Source organism: Rana temporaria, chromosome 5, assembly GCF_905171775.1.
Source record: "Rana temporaria chromosome 5, aRanTem1.1, whole genome shotgun sequence".
Classification (NCBI taxonomy): Eukaryota; Metazoa; Chordata; class Amphibia; order Anura; family Ranidae; genus Rana; species Rana temporaria.
In genome coordinates, this window is record NC_053493.1 from 332,095,120 (window position 1) to 332,118,089 (window position 22,970).

Sequence of the window (22,970 nt, forward strand, 5' to 3'; positions counted from 1 at the left end):
TCCCATGGCGGCCGAACAACTCCCGCACCCCCCCCGGCCACCCAAGCCCCCTCTCCCCTTCACTAGCCACTAGCCGTTCTACTTTATTAGTATAGGACGGCTGGTAGTACCAGTGGGAAAGCTAGACATTATTTCACCCGGGGCAAAGAATCAGTTCGGTGTCCCGCTTATGAGACAAGATTAGGCAAAAGTGAGAAACTCCCAGGCCATAGCTGTTGAGTCAGCTGTCTGTCCCCTCCCCCCATGCTCCTCTGTTGTTGTCCCTGCTCCTCTGGTCCTCCCCCTGCTTCTTTGTTCCCCCCCAGGGGATCGCTGCGGGGAGGGAGAGACAGAGGAGCGGAGGGACGCGGCATTCCGCTGTCACTGAAGCCGGCCCACTGAGCCATCGGCCCACCGGGAAACTCCCTGTAGATCCAATGGCCAGTCCATCCCTGAAGGTGGGTGAGTGTTAAGGAAATGTCTCAACTGAGCTCCACTCCAGAAATCAAGACAAAACGGTCTTTGGATGAGGTTAGTCCAGGTAATGAGGGCCATGTCCCTTTAAACAATTTCTTATTGTTTTCATATATACCGTATATACTCGCGTATAAGCGGAGTTTTTCAGCAATTTTTTTTGTGCTGAAAATACCCCCCTCGGCTTATACTTGAGTGTGTCCATCTGCAGCTTTGTGCGGCTGATCTCCCGGCGCTGTGCGGTCAGCATTACAAGCAAAGCAGCAGTTCTTAAAGTGTTTTTTCACTGTTTTCACTGCCATTTCCTTCCCTCTAATTAGAACCCCCAAACATTATATATATATTTTTTTATTCTAACACCCTAGAGAATAAAATGGCGATCGTTGCAATACTTTCTGTCACACCGTATTTGCGCAGCGGCACTTTTTTGGGGAAAAAATATACTTTTTTAAATTAAAAAATAAGACAACAGTAAAGTTATCCCAATTTTGTTTTATATTGTGAAAGATAATGTTACGCCGAGTAAATTGATACCCAACATGTCATGCTTCAAAATTGCGTCCGCTCGTAGAATGCCGACAAACTTTTACCCTTTAAAATCTCCATAGGCGACGTTTAAAAAATTCTACAGGTTGCATGTTTAGAGTTACAGAGGAGGTCTAGGGCTAGAATTATTGCTCTCGTTCTAACGATCGTGGCGATACCTCACGTGTGGTTTGAATACCGTTTACATATGCGAGCGCTACTCAGGTATGTGTTCACTTCTGCGCGCGAGCTTGGCAGGACGTGGCACGTTTTCTGGCTCCTAACTCCATGATCCCCGCTGTGTGTGCGATAAGACAAGAGGGGGAGAGAGAGAGAGAGAGGGAGGGGAGCGCTGCAGCCTCCTCGCCTCAGTTCAAATCGATGCCAGGGCAGTCCGGTCCTGTCGATGTGTGTCCTCTGGCTGACAGTTTCCTGGCTGATCGCTTCAGCCAGGAAACGATCAGCCTGGTCCACCCCGCTCCTCACTCGCCCTGAATGAAATTCCACTCGCAAATTGCGAGCAGGCGAGTGGAATTTTTGAGGACCGCCACATCTGCATGTGTAGAAACGCTGTCTCTTATGGCAATAATCTTGAACAGTTTCCATCCAAGTTGTAATGAACTCTTTCACTTCCTCCATGATCTCCCTTTTAGATCTTCACTCAACTGAGCTCCCAGTCTATCACTTAGACCAGCTGATCCACTGCCACTGGATCCCCTGAGCTCTTCCAATCTTCTCATTCAGTATCTTCCTCAAGCGTCACCCCCACATCCCTGCTGGGTCCCTAGCCTGGCATTCACAGATACTCCTCAGGCTTCAACCCATTGGCCTGCTCGGCCTATGGCTTGGCACACAATATGGCTCTGCAAACCTCACATACACTGGCTGGGTCCCTGGCTTGACCTCTGCTGAGGTTTTCCAATTCTTCACCATCCCTGGTTGGTGAGAATACTGCTCAGGTACTTGCTTCAGATACTCAGAGTGGTCCCTGGTCATAAGGTGGATGGTTCCTTAGTGGCAACAGCTTCCCCACTACCTCTGACCATGATAGGTTCTCCTGTCTGCAGAACCGTCACTTCTGATTGGACTGCAAGCCACAGTCCCAACCCTACGCTGCTCTCTTGCTTCTGGATAGGCCCTTATCAGCCTAGCAGCCAGATGTCCCCGGGATAGGCCTTCAGATTAGAGGAAAAAAAAGAAGAGGGAGAACCCTCTCCTCCAAGCCTGTACCTATGTCCCCCCTAGGAAAGTGTAGATGAACGCTCACACCAATGCTCACCGCTGCAAGGTAAAAATGATAGAGAATGGTCCATCTAAGTCTAGGAGATAAATCTAAGCAGGTGAACTGCACTGTCCAAAGAGTCCTCTAAGGGAAGGCTCAGCAAGCTCTAACAATGCAACATCCAAGCTGGATGAGATATACCTCAGGTCAGAGGTATGCTCTAGCCACGGAGCCCATATATTATTGAAATGTATTCTTGTACCTTTGCTAGTTGCCACCCATTCTTCCACTTCCCTAATCTTTTGCACCTTCCGAATCCAATCTCCTGCACCTTCTGAATCCATTTCCCATGACCAGAAACATGAGCACGCTTCCAGTAAACTGGGAGCAGGCATCTAGCATCATTCAGGAGGAGCAAAAAAAAGGGAAGAAAAGGAAAAAAATCATTAAAACGAAAATCGGAACAACATATAAGATTAAGAGGTGCAACATGTCATAACAGGCTGGTACTAACCAGCCTGCTACATGAAGTAACAGCAGGCTAGGTACAGGGCACGGCCCTTACTGTGAGGAGGTCCCTGCGCCTCAGCCCACCATCCCATATAGGGTCTACACCTTTTTTGGATAGGCCTGCTGGGGAAAGAAAAAACATAATGGAGGCGATGAAGATCCACATCTCTGAGCTCCAAAGCAGATAGGAAGTGTGGTAGATCATCGTTGTTGTGTAGTGTGACTTGCCGACCCTCTTTCGTCACTTATAAGCTAAAGGTAAAGTCCCAACTGTAAGCAAGGCCTGCCTCCTGAATAGCAGTCAGCAAAGGGCGCAGAGCCCTGCGTTGCATGAGGGTATGCCTAGAGAGGTCTGGATAGAATAACAGCTTTCCCCCATCAAAGTTTTTTTTTTTTACGCATTCTTTGCATAATGCGGTCTTTCAGCGTATATTTATGGTGCTTGCAGATAATGTCTCTGGGGTTCTCCGGATCCTAGGAAGTAGGTCTAAGGACCCTGGGAGCCCAATCATTTTCAACAGAAGCAGTGTCTAGGAGCCCCAATATTTCCCTAAATACACCAACCAGAGTAGGGATGATATCTCTAGGGGCTGTAGCCTCTGGCAGACCGCAAATGTGTATATTTGCACACCTGCTGCTGTTTTCAAAGTCATCTAACTGGGATATCAGGGCATCCAGTTTCTGATCCTGTGCAATACATCTGTCCTGCAGCATGGAAATGTGGGGGAGAGCATCATAAAATCATTGCTCGAGGGTTTCCTCCCTGCACTTAATGTCATATGGCACTTAAGGTCTCCATCCTCCATCAGACCTGCAAGATCAGAGCTGTGATCCTGGGAAGATACAGAGCCTGGGAGGCAGGTGGCTCACCGACCATGGTGATGGGATCTGGGAAGCCACCATCTAAGGGAGCGGTGCCCTGTGGTGCTGTGAGGCCTTCTGCTCCTGCACCATCTTGGAGCCTCCCTTCCCTGTCTGTTGGATCTCAGGGAAGAAGTTTACCAGTAAGCCCTGCCGCTCCCAATCCGACCTTGGTGGTTGGGAGGATGTCAGCCGGCACTGGGACATAGTTGGAGCCGGTGAGTGCAGGAATCACCCCTGTAGAGCTGCAGAAAGCTGCAATGAGAGTGAAGCTGAAGAGACACACATCCTCACTCTTCCTTAGCCTGGCCACGCCCGACAATTGTTTTTTTAAGCTCCAACGCATCCTAATTTTCAGCCATGCATACAGATTTCATATTCAAGTTAGTAGCAAGTGTTGCAGTTCCTTGATTTACCTTGATAGTTAACAGTGTAGACAGAGAGTTACTTGGATAAGCAGGCTGGTTATAAAATACCATATCAAAACTACTGGCTGAAGCATAGTACATGCCATGACTTTTTTTATCAACCCCCTGGGTTGAACAAAAACAAATGGACGGCTCTGGTCAGAACCACTGTACTAACAATCCGATGTTAGTACACTAATCTCCCCTGCTGTTCTATTGTGTTCTGACAGGGGGACAACCTAACCCCCCCGCCTGAACACTCTGGTCAGTGCTCACAGTCATTAGCTGAGAGCGCTGATTGGGAGGCGATCGACTGCATGCTAATCCGACAGAAGCCGGCCACCATACACACGGACCGAATGTCAGACAATTTTTATTGAACCAACTCGACATTCGGCCCGTGTGTACTAGGCTTAATTGTCAGCCATGCACACATACATTATTATATAGGTATGCCCAGATGATAAAAAATAAACCATGAGCAGGTGGATTGTGTTCCCAAAATGCACCTCGATGCCACGATTTGAAATTTGATTGGAAGCTACCTTAAATAAAAACAACATATCTATTCTAGCATCAACTTCAATTACAGTCCTATATATAACACAGACATTTTACAGTTAGGGACCTGATTAACAGCATTGATTAATTATAAATGAACAATGGATTAGGTTTCTTGAAGTAGAAAGCTAAAACTAGAAGAGACTAGGTAATACCCCAAATTTATTGGAGGGTAAAGTATAATGTGTTGCAATCTATTATTTAGTTCAGTTTTTTTAATAATCCATATTTCCTTTTGGTGAGATTTGCAGATCTCTACACACTCAAGAGCAGAGAGCCATGGGAGACTTTCATCATCGGAGTAATATATGAGCCATAAAAACCCCCCCACAAAACAATAGAATAAATTGAATTGATGCTAAACCGTTTAAGATGTAAGCCAGTTAATAAAACATGAAACAGAGAGGAAATGAACAATGAACTTTACCACCTATAATTGCGATTAGATTTCCCTGAGGTCTGTAAGTTTTGGCTGGTGGCATTGGTTTACTACACAGCAGTGCAATTCCCTATTGTAAGATACACTATGCAGAACCAGAACTTCAATGTTCACAGTGGCCAATCGATGTGTAGTGAGAGCCAGATTTGTTGCAGTATATTTTATGCTGGCGTCCTTAGTATATCTGTGTTTGCCTAATAAGAAATGCAGATGTTTTACTGCTTTAAAGGGTCACTAAAGGAAAAAAGATTTTTGCCTAAAATTAATGTCTGTAAGGTAGACAGACAGAATAGTGTAATGATTCTGTTAAAAAACGAGTAAATACCTATTAAATTCCTTCATCTATATCACCTCCGGCGTTCTAGTTTCTGTTCTCTCATTCACGTCCTGGTTTGCATCGTTTGTTCATGTAAGAACTACATTTCTCAGTATGCATTGCGGCACGCCCAGTAATTCACACCTCCTTGAAGTCTCTAACACGTAGAGAGCGTCCTGCTGCACAGATGTAGTTCCCAGGAGGGGGTGAGCACGTCACTGACCACCGCAGTAAAGCCTCCCATCACGGTGGTCAGTAACAATCAGACAAGCAGGAAGTGAACAGAACAGAGAAGAAATAGAGCGACTTCTGAGCAAAAACTAACAATGAGGAAGTGAAAAGAGGAATGTCTGCAGGTATAGGATGCTTATTATGAAAAAAAAAAAATTCCTTTACAACCCCTTTAATGTATATAGATTTTTGCTAATTTTAATGTTACATGTGGATTTTTATACAGTTTATACTGTTCTTTTAAGTAGAACATAACCAAATTAAATATTTTACGACAAAACCTGTCAAATAAGTGATATTGGATTGTCATGACTGACTTCCTTTTGTAGATAGTTGCTTGGCTGTCTATGGCTGCTGCCTGTGATTTTCTGTGTAAATGAAAAAGATCAGCATTGACAGCCCCTTTATATATCTCAAGATAGTTTTTCTTAAATGCTATTTTCAAGTAAAAAAAAAAAAAAAAAAAAAAACATATTAAACTTAAAGCCAACCTGACATCAGCTGTGCATATACATTTGTAGCGCCCCCTTACTTTCGGTAAAGGCTCTACGCTAAAGTTAGTGGGGAATGAGAGAGATAATTTGCTCTCATTCCGAATTGTGTTAAATTTGGCTGTCGCCAAATCTGGATTGTTCTGTGGGTCAGACTGCGTTCTAGGGATGTGGTGCCATCCCTGGGCGGCAGGTGGCGCCAGAGAGGTCCAGGCGGAGTCGCTTCTTCCCAGCAGCCAATGAGAGGAGTTGAGCCTCGCTGTGCATGCTGGGAGGGGGTATTTCTGTGGCGGAGGCCGTTGTTCTGGGTTCTTCGCGGGTTCCAGGTGCGGCACCCACCTTTAGGGTGTGCGCACATCGTGGGCCCCACCTCTATGGCCTACCTGGCCTGGGGTCGCGCGCAACGCGGAGTTCCTGACTCTGGGCCCTCATGGCCCAGAGCAACTGATGCTACCAGGGGCCCCAGTGACTTACTGGGTCCCCAGCTCTATTGAAGAGGTCCTAAGCTGTGTGCTGTGCGGTGGGGGATCGGCTCGAGGAGAACCCGGAGGCAGGTTGTCTGAGAGACTTGAACGAACCACCGGGGATCTGGTGACCGGGACATTGACAGGTACACTTCCACTGTCAACCGGTGACCCTAGCGCAAATTTACTGGGAGGATAAGCTCAACTATTTAGCTCATCCAAGTTCTAGGCCTGTGGCAGAGGCCCCATCAGAGCCAGGTCTGTATCAGAGGCCTGCTCCTCCCAGCATCCTTAAAGTGACACTTCGGCTGCCAGGCCTGTGGCAGGGGTCTGTCCGAGGGCACTTCACCCACTTCACCCACTCTGGCGACGAACTGTACTACTACTGAGAGCAGGATTGCTCTTTCTTCTATCCAAGCCTGATACTGCAAGGTTTTCTTACTTCATCAACCTTTCCTGTCCTACCTCATGTTGATGTTGGTCGTGTTGGGCCGAGAAATAAAGCATTCAGAAAAAATATTTCGCTGATTGGACATTCATTTACTGCTCTATTCATTACTATTACCCCTAGACAACGATTAAAGGTAACTTAATACGCCAATCCCAAATCAACCAGCGGCTCCTGAGGGGGTAGCGCTACACATTGTATGTGCAGATTTTTGTTTCTACGAGCAGGCTTCAAAAAGTTCTGCACTTTTTTAAACTCTATTAGGAATTTCAAAAACAAATTGCATCACTTTTCTATATAGTCACCGTACTTTGTGATGCATTTTTCTCAGTGTGGTACTAACGTTTAATACCATCTTGGTTGAGTGCGTAGCCACTGATACTCTGCTGCTTTCACATCATCAAATCTTCTTTCCTTTAAAGCTTCTTTGAGCGGTTCAAAAAAGGTGGAAATCAAATAGCGCTAAAACCGGACTATAAGCTGGGTGGTCCATAACCTCCCACTCATAAACGACTCTATGAGAGAGAACTTTATCCCCATACTGAGCACACATGTGGAGATGATATTGTGCTTCCGGCACACCTTTTACCCACAAAAAGCGTATGGCAGAATGTTGTTCCTTTTTGGTGAAATGTATACGTTTTGTAGCCATCTTCACCACAGCGTGAGAACTCTTATGCCCTGTACACACGATCGGTTCAATCCGATGAAAACGGTCCGATGGACCGTTTTCATCGGACGAACCGATAGTTTTTTTCCCCATCGGTGAAAAAAATAGAATCTGTTTTAAAATTTTCTGATGGTAAAAAAAACGATAGAAAAAAACGATGCATGCTCAGAATCAAGTCGATGCATGCTCGGAAGCATTGAACTTCATTTTTCTCTGCACGTCGTTGTGTTTTACGTCACCGCGTTGGACACGATCGGATTTTTAACTGATGGTGTGTAGGCAAGACTGATGAAAGTCAGCTTCATCGGATATCTGATGAAAAAATCCATCGGTCCGTTTTTCATCGGATGAACCGATCGTGTGTATGTGGCATTACTAAACTGCAAGGTCAGCTAGCTTCCCAGAAAGACTAGTCACATAACACTCTCAAACATGACTAATCACTACTCCTCCCACCCTCAGTGTTTCCAAAGAACATACAAAAGTGCGTAAACTTTTTGAAGACCCCTCATAATAAAAAAAATCAATCCAAATATCTAATATATGCACATTTTTGTGTTGTCCAACAAGTTACAGATACAGCAGTCTATTGATACCCATGGAAGTTTGCTGTATACATTAATATTAATGTCAACAAAACATTATGGCACATTCTATATTCTATCCATTTAATCATTATAAGGCATTCAATTTCCTGTTCTTGCTGGACTCAGCCACATTGAGTACTTAGCAAATAGTAAAAAATCAGCCCCTACCAGTTGCTCATAGCACATGGTAATTCTCAGCCCTGGCCAACTACTCCCAGAACCTGTAAGTATAAAACATTGTAAATTTCCTTTCACTGATGGAGAATTCTGCCATCGTGAATTAATGTACCACGAAAGCAAATGCTCTTCCTCTCAGATATGGCCCCTTCTGAATGCCAATAGGTTTACGGCACACAGATTGTCCACTCTGTAGTGCTCATGCCCTGGTCAAGACATTTTTTATTAGAACAGGAAGATAAGAGGAATGCCATCTATATTGAGGCTATTAGATGGTGCCCCCACTGAAAAATAATCACAAATCGGTAAGAAAAAAGACATCTAGGCACTCAGAACAAAAAGTAACAGCAAGGAAATTATGTTGTTTTATTAAAAGGGCTTAAAATGTAAAACGTTCTGGGGAGAATTATTTAGACGCCCTGTACAGTTCCATCAGGGTACTGAACCGAAATTGTCTGTGTCTGCACCTGATAGTGGGTGCTGAAGTGGGCGTGACTATACTGGAAATGCCTTGCTCAGTGCTCCCTTCCTCCATTACAATGACAGGCACATGGCTGAGGAGTTTTGTAGTAGGAGTGGGTGGAATCTGATGAGGAACTTAGAAACTATTCTCTCATGAGGTCCACCTAGCTGTTGATTGACAGCGCATATCAATTGGCAAATCCATAGCTGCCATTTAGTTAAGTAGCGACTTTCAACTGACAACACTGTCAGTCAAAGGCACTGATTGATTGACAAAACTGTCAATCAAAGGTAAAGTGGATCTGATGGGGAACTACTCTCTTAGTTCATCATCAGGCTCTGCCCTCCCTGTAAAACAAGTAATTTGCCAAATATTAGCATTTCTATATTTGGGTAATGACATCACCACTATCCCCATCCCTTTTGTTTATATTTACCTTTCAGCAACAGATTTTAAAGTGATGGTAGTTGGAACTATGACAGTGTGCTGCTTGTGCCTGTGTTATCGGCTACCTGCTTGCATGAATTAGGTGCAGATAGCTCAAACGTAGACTACTGCCAGTGCAGTGCATGCTTTATTGCATCTCCCTGTCTGTGTGGCTCCAAGCACTTCAAGCCTTTTTAGCAGTGGCGGCCCATCCATAGGGGGCGCTCGGGCGCCTCCCCCCCCCCAAGCTGTAAAAAAAAAAAAATTCACTTTAAGAGTGATCATGCGCCGGATATGCGGCGGTCTATGGGAAGCTTCCCAGCCTGCAATCAGCTAATTGCAGGCTGGGAAGCTGATTTGCCCCATGTTTAGGGCGTGTGCAGGGCGCAAGCTGTGCGCCCGCACACACTCCCACTGTCCTGTGATTTGCTAGCATGCCCACTAGCTGTCATGGGATTGGCGCAGCGGGGACTGGAGGAGAGGTCAGTGCCACTGCCAGTACATCGCTTTCGGTATTCTGGAGTGCGTGTGGGGGCGTCATGGAGGAGCGGCGCCAACCAGAAGGTAAGTGTTATGACCGGCTCCATCCCCTGCAGCACCCCCGCATACACAATTGCCTACCAGTGTCAGCCCCGCCTCACCACTGAGCCCCGCAGCACTAGCACTGCCAGCCAGCCTCGCCACCACCAGTGTCAGCAGCGGCCTCCCCCACCCGGCCAGCAGTTCACTCCGAGTTCCGCCGCCTCACTCAGCTCCGGAGCAGCAGTGTCCACCCCAGACGGAGTTGCTGCAGCCTGAATGGAGTGAATGCACTCTCTCTCTCTCCCACCAGCAGCGGCGGAGGGGGGGGGATGCTGGTGGGAGAGAGAGAGTGCATTCACTCCATTAAGGCTGCAGCAACTCCGTCTGAGGTGGACACTGCTGCTCCGGAGCTGAGGGGGGGGGGGGGTGCTGCTGGTGGGAGAGAGAGAGAGAGAGTGCATTCACTCCATTCAGGCTGCAGCAACTCCGTCTGAGGTGGCATAAGAAACCTAAGAATGCACTCAGCTAATGGGGTCTCTAAGGGGGGGGGCTGCTAATATTAAGGGACTCACCCCCCAGCACTGACACTGATCCCACCATCACCCCCGGCACTGACACTGATCCCACCATCCCTCGCCCTGACACTGATACCACTATCCCCCCTCCAGGTACTGACACTGATCACATCCCCCTGGGCACTGACACTGATCCCACCATCCTCCCCCCGGGCACTGACACTGACCCCACACTCCCCCGGGCACTGACACTGATCCCATCCTCCCCGGGGCACTAACACTGATCCCATCCTCCCCCTAGCACTGACACTGATCCCATCCTCCCCCGGGCACTGACACTGATCCCATCCTCCCCCTAGCACTGACACTGATCCCATCCTCCCCCCGGGCACTGTCACTGATCCCATCCTCCCCCCGGCACTGACACTGATCTCACCACCCCCCGGCACTGACACTGATCCCACCATCCCCCCGGGCACTGACACTGATCCCATCCTCCCCCTAGCACTGACACTGATCCCATCCTCCCCCCGGGTACTGACACTGATCCCACCATCCTCCCCCGGGCACTGACACTGATCCCATCCTCCCCCCCAGCACTGACACTGATCCCATCCTCCCCCCAGCACTGACAATTTGTCCATAGTCTTTACAGCACATGCGCAGGAATAATGATTAGATTTTACTACCGTGGGCGAAGTTCCCATGGTAGTAAAATCCAATCGTTAAGGCTCCTTTCACACTTGTGCGACTTGAAAGTCACGTTTATTTGCCATGATTTTTGCCGTGACTTGAAGCAATGTCTGTGTAATCTTGAGTAATACAGGGACTACTTTGAAGTTGCACAGTATCTCATGCAGTATGTTGGCAGTCTCTGGTAATCTCGTGCAGTATGTTGGCAGTCTCTGGTAATCTCGTGCAGTATGGCGGCAGTCTCTGGTAATCTCGTGCAGTATGGCGACAGTCTCTGGTAATCTCGTGCAGTATATCCACAGTCTCTGGTAATCTCGTGCAGTATGCCCACAGTCTCTGGTAATCTTGTGCAGTATGTTACAGTATCTGGTAATCTCATGCAGTATGTCCACAGTCTCTAGTAATCTTGTGCAGTATGTCCGCAGTCTCTGGTAATCTTGTACAGTATGTCCGCAGTCTCTGGTAATCTTGTGCAGTATGTCCGCAGTCTCTGGTAATCTCGTGCAGTATGTCCACAGTCTCTAGTAATCTTGTGCAGTATGTCCGCAGTCTCTGGTAATCTTGTGCAGTATGTCCGCAGTCTCTGGTAATTACTAACAGTGTAATTTTTTAGTTTGTTTGCGCCGATCTGTAAGGCTGCGTTATATACCATGATTTGTGATGCTGGGGCTATATACTCTGTGCTGTGATGCTGAGCTGTATACTCCTGACACTATGAGTGGAAGCAAGTGAAATACAGGGGACGGAGTGGGTGGATTATATAATGGGTGTGGCTTGTGATAAGTGGGGGGGGGGCAAATATGGAGGGGCGGGGTCTCGCGCCCCCCCATCCTAAAACTTCACTAGCTGCCACTGCTTTTTAGGCTTCATGTACACTAAACGTTAGCATTAAAGAGCATAAACCCTATTCCATAAAAACTATGTGTCCATGTACACATGGGCTTTTAGCAGAGTTTAGGAGCTGCTGTGGTTAGGTGAGTTTCAACCTCCCTCAACCTCTCTCTCCTGAATGCAGAAGAATCAAGTTCAGGACAGTAACGTTTTGAACGTTGGCTGTGGGAAAACGCGAAACGCAACAAAACCGATTTGTCGTATTTTTCTGCGGCCGCGGTAAATGTAGGCAGAGTATACATGAATCCTTAATGACAATATTTTGAACTATAATTTTTGAAACATTTTTCTCTTTGTTACTTTTTTGTATGGGATACCTAGGATTATTTTTTCTTATACTGATGAAGATATTCTTTTATTACCAGTGTCTATGACCCCACTATTCTCTCAGCAATGTCCACATCAGTAAATGCTATGACAACAATTAATTTGGCCTTTTTCTGTCTGGCAGCTCTACCTCCATGGTATGTAACAGTTTGGCATCCCTCAGTCAACATACTGTTCCCTATTAACAATCTTAACCCTCCCAGGTGTCCCTTCTAAATTCTCTGGTAGCTCTCCATTTTATCCAAACTACATTCTCTGACACACTCAGTGACAAGCTGGCCAATCACTGCTTCCAAATGCCTGTACATAACTGCTGCAGTTATGTACCAACCAGTCAACATGTGTTATTGTAGTTTGGGGGGCATAGCTTCTGATTATAGTTCACAATTCTTTGACATAAAATATGTATGTATGTGTATATATATATATATATATATATATATATATATATATATATATATATATATCCAGACACCTCTTTATTCTATCTAGTGATAATAGTTATAGGGTGGTCCTAGGATGTGGAGTCCGATACATTGCTAGGAGGGCATGTACCATAGGAAACATGGTTTCCCCCAGTCTGCACACCTCAATTCTTCCCACGTGCACATGGTTTAGTACCACTGGTATGTACAGATTCACTGCCACCAAGTGTTTAACCTGTAGCCACTTAGATGACCCCTATACCATAACTTTGTGTTCTAATGGCCTCTCTCTATCCATTCATTGCACAGTTCAACTACCATTTGTCATATATGTGTTGGATATAACTCTGGTGTACCTGTATCCCAGACTACTTTGGTATCAGTCCCTGGTATAAATATTGGAACCCACAAAGGGGGAGAAAGGGGAGAAATGGGACTTTGTGATACCCTCAAAGTGTAAAAAAATAAACAAAATATAAAATCACATATTTATTAGGAATTACATTAAAAATAACCCCATAGCCCCATGGAGCCTTAGGGAATAATATGCTATATACACAGTATCACAAATTGAAGATAAAAAACGATGTTACATCGTATTATATTTCATCATTGGTGACGATGGAAGAATAGCGTGAAAACACAATATCCAGAGCTCCGATGCGTTTCGACCAATTAGGTATTCCTGAAGGGGATGGCAATCTTAAGGGATCACTAGGACATACATAAAGGTCCATATGGCAAACACAAAATAGCCAAAGTACCATATATTTAGAGTGCAATAATGTAAAGATGATAAGATGCACTCACCTAATTCATTTCACAACCAAAAACATAATATGCTGGAGGTTCACAGAGACATGGGGCATCTGCAAGGATCAGCCTATATAATGAAAAATATTATATTTAAAGACACAAAAAACAACTGTAAGAAACATGTGAGAAATAAATATACAGGCTAAAATATAGCTTATAAAAAATCAGGTCCATAATTACCTGAATGTTTGGATTAATAACTCCCATCAGGGAAAGTATTTTTTCCAAATTTTAAACCAGACCTCTCTGCACAAAAAGGAGAGGGGGTAGGGGGACCAGAAAAGGACCCAGTAAGGACTGTAAAAAAAATAATAGAATAAGGTTTCAAAACTATGAAAGATAAAAAATAAAAAAATAAAAACAATCAACAGAATAAGGAATCAATCCTAAATAGTCTGTTCTTACCAGTAATAAACTAGGATATATCCAAATAAGATGGAAAGGCTCTAAAAATAAACAAACAATCAAGTCCTCAAACCTTTCTCTGCAGCTTCAGCTGTGCTGCAGATGAGTAAACAGGAGATGTGCTATACAGATACTCTCTGTTCATTCAAAAACTGAAGCATAGTAAAAAACATTTTACTGGTGGAATCCATCTTCAGAGTCCCATCCCCCTGAGAATATCTTGCAGCATCTGAGGCTCATGGGAGGGGAGGAGGCTGCACGGCAGAGGGGGATTGCTCATGTGTACAAACTGCTGATAGGGCAGTACAGCTGGCCCTCCTGCTTGTTAGACACCCGGGCCCCCTGTTAAACTGATGGGGCATGGCCCCCATCAGCGGCCCTGATTGGCTTTACATTTTCAACACCTTTTTGAGTGGTGAGTGGTGGAGCCCACAGAATGACCAAACTTTGGCTAGTTTCTACTGGAACAGCTGAATTTCAAAAAGTGTATTGCCAGCTTTAGAAAAACCACCAAAGACAGTAAGCAAAGTGAAAAGATTGCTTTGGTTTCCTAGCTCTTCAATAGAAAACTTTTCACATATAGCTAAATCCTTCTATGACTTATTCCAAAGCACCAGAAAGTTGTTAGATAGTTTAAACTTATTTTGACTATTCCCCACTTGGGCTGCCCACCAGGATCATCATGAGGCCCCTGCGGCTGAACACTACAGATACTTGCAGCTTCCCCACTGGATCTTTCCCCTATGCAAACTGTTCACTTTCCCATACACTGAGGCCCCGTACACACGAACGGATCTGTCAGCTGGGATTTATCCGCGGATCAGTTCCAGCGGACAGATCCGGTCGTGTGTAGGCCCGAGCGGACATTTCCCAGCGGATAAAAATCCAGCCGACGGATTTCCAGCGGATAAAAATTTCTTAGCATGCTAAGAAATCTATCCGCTGGAATCCATTCCTTCCGACATATCCGGTCGTCTGTACAGACTCACCGGATAAGGCCGCCCGATCCCCATCCCTCGCATGCGTCAAAGTGATTTGACACATGCGTGGAAGTATTTACCTTCCAGGGTCACGCACGTCATCGTCGCGGCGACGGCGCGGCATGTCACCGCGTATGTTTTCCGCAGGGATTTTGATCTGATGGTGTGTACAGCCCATCAGATCAAAATCGGGAGCAGAAATGTCCACTGGAAACAGTCCGGCGGACCGTTTCCAACAGATATCCTCTCGTCTGTACGAGGCCTAAGACGACATCTACCAACATACCCCAGTGCGGTAAAGTCAATCTCCACCTTTTATGCCATGCTCAATAACCAAGGCCCTTTGGAGTCTATGCTAGCCAAACTCTCTATCAACATAAACATGTAAGAATTGAGCTATAAATTGGGCTACTGGGTTTCAGACAGAAAATCTTCAAGTGGTTGTAAAGGCTCCAGATTTTTTTTACCGTCATGCATTCTATGCACAAAGGTAAAAAAAAACTTCTGTGTGCAGCAGCCCCCCCAGCCCTCCTAATACTTTAGCGATGTGCACAAGAAGCCTTGGCTCTCTGGGGACTGCCCTTCTTATTGGCTGAGACAGCAGTTGGGGTAATTGGCTCCCACTGCTGTCAGTCACAGCCAGTGAGCCAATAAAGAGAGAGAGAGAGGGCTGGGGCTGAGCTGGGGCTGAGCTACTGCCCTGTATGTGAAAAGACCAATAAACAATTAGCGTGCATACTTGCCACCCAACTGCCCATTTAAACTATTTAAACTGGCTTGTAACCATGAGCAATTGATGAATGGTCTTCAGCTTGTACCTGTATTCCTGTGACCTGATCCATTGAACCTGCTTACCTGTGTATGGCCCAGCTTTCTTCAGGACTCTGCCTTTGCTCTTGCATTAACCTTGTTCACCTGTGCTCTTTGACCTTGGCCTGTTTACTGGACTAGTCTTTGCCTGCTGATTCCGTACTGTGCTGCCTGCTGATCACTGACTGCATATCGGCTCTGCTACTGTCTCCTGCTGTGGTGCCAAGCTGCTTCAGTATCCTGTTCCTAGGACTGTAACTCTCAACTCCATTCACCTAAGTGCAAACTTCATCAGCCAGCTACTCCGGCACTCATGCCAGTCCTTGCCCTAACACTCTCTGTCTCCACCTTCAGGAGTGTTGGGCAGGAGGTGCAAGAGAGGCTTCCAAAACATTCCAGTCATCACCAGGTACGTGATAGGTGCCCCCATAGCAAGCTGCTTACTTCTCATAGCAAGCTGCCTCCTAGACTACTTTCCTTCTGGTCCAGAATATTTTAACTACTTTACACCTTGTTTCACATAACTGTTATTACTCACTAAATATGCCCTGCTACATTGCCCCATTTCAGACTATCGAGTTCATCAACCATGGTTGACTATGTTCCTCTTTTCTTTGGCCAAACAAACGATAGATAAGGCCTGGAAGAAGCTCTCTGTCCCCATACAGGGAGTCAAGGACTGCATGACTTAAATGCTACTTCATTAAAAAATGTCTAGCATTCTTAATGATTCCCAGATAAAATTTCTCAAAACGTGGGAACCATGGCTTACCTAAGCTATACTTACCTTAGACCCAGAGAGCCTAACATTTCTTTAATTCATGAGTGCCGCCTTATCAGTGCACGCCCACCAGTGTATATCAGTGCAGCCTCATCAGTAAACATCAGTGAAAAAGTGACTTATTCGCAAAAAAAAAATAACAGAAACTAAGAAAAATATTTTTTTTTTTTTGGTCTTTTTTAGTTTGTTTAGTACAAATATAAAACCCAGCAGTGATTATACACCACCAAATGAACGCTCTATCTGTCTTAAAAAAATATTCATGTGGGTACATTGTTACATGACCGCACAATTGTCATTTAAAGTGCCACAGAACAGAAAGCTGAAAAATTGCCTGGGCAGGAAGGGGATGGAAGTGCCCAGTATTGAAGTGGTAAAAATACTTGCATCGCCACAATATTATGAAAATCTATATCTATTTTTATTCAAGATAATTTTGGAAAAACTGTTAAAACATTTCCAAGATATAAACCCTCGTACAAAATCTGCACCCTATTGATCACCATCATAGCTATTACAGTCACATGATATCTTGCTCAGTAGAAGACAATGGTTTTTGTATTAGGTTTAACTGTTAAAAGATGAAGTATTAGGGAGCATACAACGTGTTTCTTGGATAAAATATTCTTATTCCAGTAGGACTAAAACATGGTCACCGTTGCTGGGAGATGACCCCAAAAAGGCTACCATAAGGGTACCCACACGGGAACAGGTCAGCCAATCATATCCAGGATCTGCTGACCAGTGGGTACTATTGAAACATGTATATGAGTCACAGAGCATAGTGCTATGAACCATTTTTGGACATTCCCTTGGTGTCCTAAGCATATGTTTTTTTTTTTCTTAATGTTTAATCCAGCCCTGTCTGTACCTCCTGGAATAGGGGATATACAGTTACTATTTTTCATGTTAATGTAAACAATAGAATGAGAGATTAAAGGAGAATTTTGGAGTTTTAAAAAAAATCAAACATAAATAATCACCTCCATGGTGCAGCTATCACCTACAGTGTGATGCTGTAGCTGTCCCTTGCCGGCTCTAATGCCGCGTACACACAACCGTTTTTCGGGTTCTACAAAATGACGTTTTTAAGGGTCTAGAAAAAACGTTTTTTTCAACCCGATCATTAAAATGGCCTTGCCTACACACAATCGTGAAAAAAAAAATGCTCTAGCAAAGCGCGGTGACGTACAACACGTACGGTGGCACTATAAAGGGGAAGTTTCATTCGGATGACGCCACCCTTGGGGCTGCTTTTGCTAATTTTTGTTAGTAAAAGACGATTCACGCTTTTCAGTCTGTTACTGCGTGATGAATGTGCTTACTCCATTATGAATGGTAGTTTTGCCAGAACGAGTGCTCCCATCTCATAACTTGCTTCTGAGCATGGGCTTTTTTTTCACGTCGTTAAAGCCCACACACGACCATTTTCTACAACCTTAAAAACGACAACGTTAAAAACGTTGTGAAAAAATAGAGCATGTTCAAAATTTTTACTGCCCATTTTTTAGATCGTGAAAAATGCTCTGGAGCCCACACAGGATCGTTTTTAATGACATTAAAAAAAACTTCATTTTTTAGAACCCGAAAATGGTTTTGTGTACACGGCATAAGCCTGAGAACTGAACGATCACATGACCGCTGATCACTCAGTTCTCAAACAACTCTGATTAGAGAGCTGTGACTGTCACTGTCTCACTGGAGTGCCAGGCTGTTGAGGAAGCAGGTGCAGCTGTCTTTGGGTGAAGCCAGCTGTCAATCAAGCAGCTGGGTGGATCCCAAAAATAGGACCAGGATCCTCCCAGAGTCTGGAACAGCTTGGTGACATCAACTGACATCAGGCTTTAGCCCGCTGTTAGCTGACTCTGGGTCACAGGAGAGGAAAAGGAAATGCACTCTTGTGAGCCAGAAGAGCAGTATGGCCAAAAAGCTTTGCCTATTAACAGAATAAAATGCTGATACTGTAAGTATGTTCTTGCCAATATTTTTTTTCATGTTTTGTCACTCTTTTGTTGACTTGTCTGTCCATTTATTCCTACTAAGTACAGGGCCTAATTTTTTCCATCTTAAATTCCAGGATGTCTGAACAAAGACAGCGTTCTTTGTCAACTTCAGGAGAGGCCTTGTATCAGGTTCTTGGTTTAGAGAAAGGTGCTACTCATGACGACATCAAGAAATCTTACAGGTACATTCTTGGCTATTTATAGTTGACAAATTGCAGCAAAACCTAATGGCAAATTGTAATCCTGCATACAAAATTTGACATTTTAGTTATACATAATTTCTGGCAAGTTGAAGTACAAGCTGGCTTTTGATATGTTTTGAAAAATCCATTGGCAAGAATTTCTCCTTAATGTTTGTTATTATAAAGCTAAGTGGTGTCACGCTCTATCCCTGTATTTTCTCAGATATAGAAAAAACAGATACTTAGGGATAAAGTTGTGAGAGAATGGCACTTCAATTACTGCCTTGTGGCAGGGAATTGAAACAATAACTACTACAGGGAAATATTGCTTCTAGAGGTATAAAAATTCAGAAGGAAGTTCAAACCACTAGGGCTTACTTCAAACGAAATTCTTTTTTTTTTTAACGTTTGTCTTTAAACATTAAAGCTGTATCAACCATATACTGTATGTATCACAGAAAATCATGGATGTGGTTTTCGCCTAGGTTCACATTGATGCGATTTGACATATTAAATCGCATGCCTAATCGGTGGCTATTGCCAGCAATAGTAGCTTCTGTACTACTTTTGGCAACTTCGGGGTGCGATTTGTTTAGACATCTGTGCAGGAACCTGCACAGATGTCTCTGAAATTGCTCTCGAAGTCGGACTGACATGCGGCTATGCAATCCTGCAAGTTCAGCTAAACTCTCACAAGTTCAATCCCGCTATCAGTGTGAACCTAGGCTTCTAGTTCTTTAGGTCACAGTGATATTTCTCTCAAGAAGTGGTGTGCAGCCATTTAAGGGCCAGAAAGATTGCACTGAAAGGATACAAGTCAACAGCTAATTTATCACTATCAAAGCAGTGGTAATGCTGGTGTCTCATAGAAGCGTTTTAATGAAAGCAAGGTCTAAAAGGGAACTTTTATTGTCACACAGTACTTTAAAAGGGCTGTCAAAAAATCATTCTTTGTTATGATGCTTTCCAAATTAATACCAGGGATTTACAATAAGAGGCCTTTGAAAACATTGTGCATATGAAATTCTGAACTATATTTGTGTACATTTTTAACTCTCCTCCTAAATCATATGCTTCAGTTGTCCATAAACATAAGATAGTTATTGGTTTATGTTCATACATGAGATGACTGGTGAGCAAGCTTTTTTTCAGACCAGCATTTAAATATGAGCAATAAAGTCCTACAAGCATATATGTTGGGTTGACCCTCCAAAATCACCCTTGGAATGATGACAGGGTTTTTGACAAAGATATGTAGTCCAAACATGCATTTTTTCCCCAACAATCTGTTGTTGGGTTGTGGATAAATACCAGTAGCGGAAATACCAGGGTCGCAGCAATGGCACTTGCGTCTGGGCCCTGGCATTCTGCCACTGTGGGGGGGGGGGGGGGCAAGAGACTGTAATGTGGGTCCATGGTTGCTGGCTGCAGCTATGAGCAGAGAGTGTCCATTACACTCTCTGTCACACTGCCCAGACTCGCACTGACAGCCCACCCTCCCTTTCCTCCTCGCACGGACAGAAGAGGAAAGAAAGAGCGAGCAGAATCTTCCTCCTCCCGCCCCCCTTTGTGTATATCCCGTGCCCGAATTCCCAATTCCCGGCATCTCAGTGCCTCGTAAAACAGCTAGATAGTGGAGAAAAATCATGGATGCTACAACCCTCCACAGGGAACCTACAGCTCTCCATGAGAGCCTTCCTTCCTAATCAAACATCTCAGTGACCCACCTGTGTGTTGCTTTGTCAGTCATTAAGGGGTGTTGTCACCTCCAGAGGCCCACTGGGATTTCCCTGATGTGGTGTACTACAAGCCTCAGCATGCTCTGCTACCCTATGTGTATATACAGTGGGGATCGAAAGTTAGGGCACCCCAGGTAAAAATGTGTTTTAATGTGCATAACGAAGCCAAGGAAAGATGGAAAAATCTCCAAAAGGCATCAAATTACAGATTAGACATTCTTATAATATGTCAAAAAAAGTTAGATTTTATTTCCATCATTTACACTTTCAAAATTAGAGAAACCAAAAAAATGGCGTCTGCAAAAGTTTGGGCACCCTGCAGAATTTATAGCATGCACTGCCCCCTTTGCAAAGCTGAGACCTGTCAGTGTCATGGATTGTTCTCAATCATCATCTGGGAAGACCAGGTGATCTCAATCTCAAAGGTTTTAAATGCCCAGACTCATCTGATCTTGCCCCAACAATCAGCACCATGGGTTCTTCTAAGCAGTTGTCTAGAAAACTGAAACTGAAAATAGTTGATGCTCACAAAGCTGGAGAAGGCTATAAGAAGATAGCAAAGCGTTTTCAGATGTCAATATCCTCTGTTCGGAATGTAATTAAGAAATGGCAGTCATCGGGAACAGTGGAAGTTAAAGCAAGATCTGGAAGACCAAGAAAAATATCAGACAGAACAGCTCGCAGGATTGTGAGAAAAGCAATTCAAAACCCACATTTGACTGCACGATCCCTCCAGAAAGATCTGGCAGACACTGGAGTTGTGGTACACTATTCCACTATAAAGAGATACTTGTACAAATATGGTCTTCATGGAAAAGTCATCAGAAGAAAACCTCTTCTACATCTTCACCACAAAAATCAGCGTTTGAACTTTGCAAATGAACATATAGACAAGCCTGATGCATTTTGGAAACAAGTTCTGTGCACCGATGAGGTTAAAATATAACTTTTTGGCCAAAATTAGCAAAGGTACGTTTGGAGAAGAAAGGGCACAGAATTTAATGAAAATAACCTCTGTCCAACTGTTAAGCATGGGGGTGGATCAATTATGCTTTGGGGTTGTATTGCAGCCAGTGGCACAGGGAACATTTCACGAGTAGAAGGAAAAATTGATTCAATAAAATTTCAGCAAATTTTGGATGGTAACTTGATGCCATCTGTGAAAAAACTAAAGTTAAAGAGATGATGGCTTCTACAAATGGATAATTATCCTAAACACACCTCAAAATCCACAGGGGATTACTTCAAGAGGCGTAAACTTAAGGTTTTGCCATGGCCTTCACAATCTCCTGACCTCAACATAATTGAAAATCTATGGATAGACATTAAAAGAGCAGTGCGTGACAGACAGCCCAGAAATCTCAAAGAACTGGAAGACTTTTGTAAGGAAGAATGGGCAAAGATACCTCAAACATGAATTGAAAAACTCTTGGCTGGCTACAAAAAGCGTTTACAAGCTGTGATACTTGCCATAGGGGGCAGTACAAGATATTAACTCTGCAGGGTGCCCAAACTTTTTCAGACGCCATTTTTTTGTTTTCTGTAATTTTGAAAGTGTAAATGATGGAAATAAAATCTAACTTTTTTTGACATATTATAAGAATGTCTAATCTGTAATTTGATGCATTTTGGAGATTTTTCCATCTTTCCTTGGCTTCGTTATGCACATTAATACACATTTTTACCTGGGGTGCCCAAACTTTTAATCCCCACTGTATAGCACAGGCCAGTAGGCCTTGCTTGCTGACCACAGTGGTGGAACTCCAGGGCCCAAGCCTTCACCTATGGTGAGTGAAGAGTCCCTCTATTCCTCTCCTATCTCGCCAGCCTCTGAGCACACTAATGTAAGGGAGAGCTCTGTGAGCTGTAATGTAAAGGGGGACTCTAATGTAGGTGAGGGCTTTGGTGAGCAAAGACCCCCTTACATCAGGATTCCCAGAGCACCCCTTACATCAGAGTTCAACTTTACATTACAATCCACATCCCTTAGGGCCCTTTCATATGGGTGGACTCTGCCAAGCGGATTTGCCTGCTCAGTGAGGGATCTCTGTGCTGATACCCGCTGAGCAGGTGGATGACAGGTCCATGTCTGCTTTACATGGACGGACACAGCCCATTGTACTCTATGGGCCGTGTCACTGTAATCCAATCGGCTAGATGGATCCCCATCCATCTGTTTTCATTGGATGGTCTGATCGCTTTGCACATGTTAAAGGGCCCTTACAGTGCAAGTGGAAATTGCAAGTGGGGTGGCTCTGGGAACCCTGCTTAAAAGGGAATGCTGGGAACGATGATGTAAGTGGGGGCTCCAGTTACCAGGGACCCCCTTATATCAGAGTTCTCATCGTTGTTCCTAAAATCAAAGTCCCCAGAGTTCTCCCTTGTATCAAAGTCTTCACATTCCCCCCTTGCACTGTAAGGGAACTCTTCAAGTTCAGATGTAAATGGGGAAACTCTGCGTATTCAATTTAAATTTAGTAACTTGAGAGCCAGGGCATGTTAGAATGCTTTTAATACAGACATATTTGCAACAACCATTCTCATATAATATACTGTAATTACTGGTTCTGGCACTAGGTGGAGGTGTTGTGTCGGATGACATATAATGTACCATTATCTCTGCTACATGG

General features: G+C 44.4%; 1 protein-coding gene across 2 annotated transcripts in view; it reads left to right on the forward strand.

The window, feature by feature from the left end:
• The window catches only part of DNAJC5B (DnaJ heat shock protein family (Hsp40) member C5 beta), a 137,862-nt gene that overhangs the window by 3,225 nt on the left and 111,667 nt on the right, over positions 1 to 22,970 (forward strand). Inside the window, exons 1-2 of one of the 2 annotated variants that reach the window (XM_040354319.1) lie at positions 18,263 to 18,379; positions 18,494 to 18,601. In XM_040354319.1, coding sequence (XP_040210253.1) covers positions 18,369 to 18,379; positions 18,494 to 18,601 — 119 coding nt within the window. In that variant the 5' untranslated portion in view covers positions 18,263 to 18,368. Of the gene's footprint in view, positions 1 to 18,262; positions 18,380 to 18,493; positions 18,602 to 22,970 lie in introns of those variants that run through there. The other variant, XM_040354321.1, reaches the window with a different exon arrangement.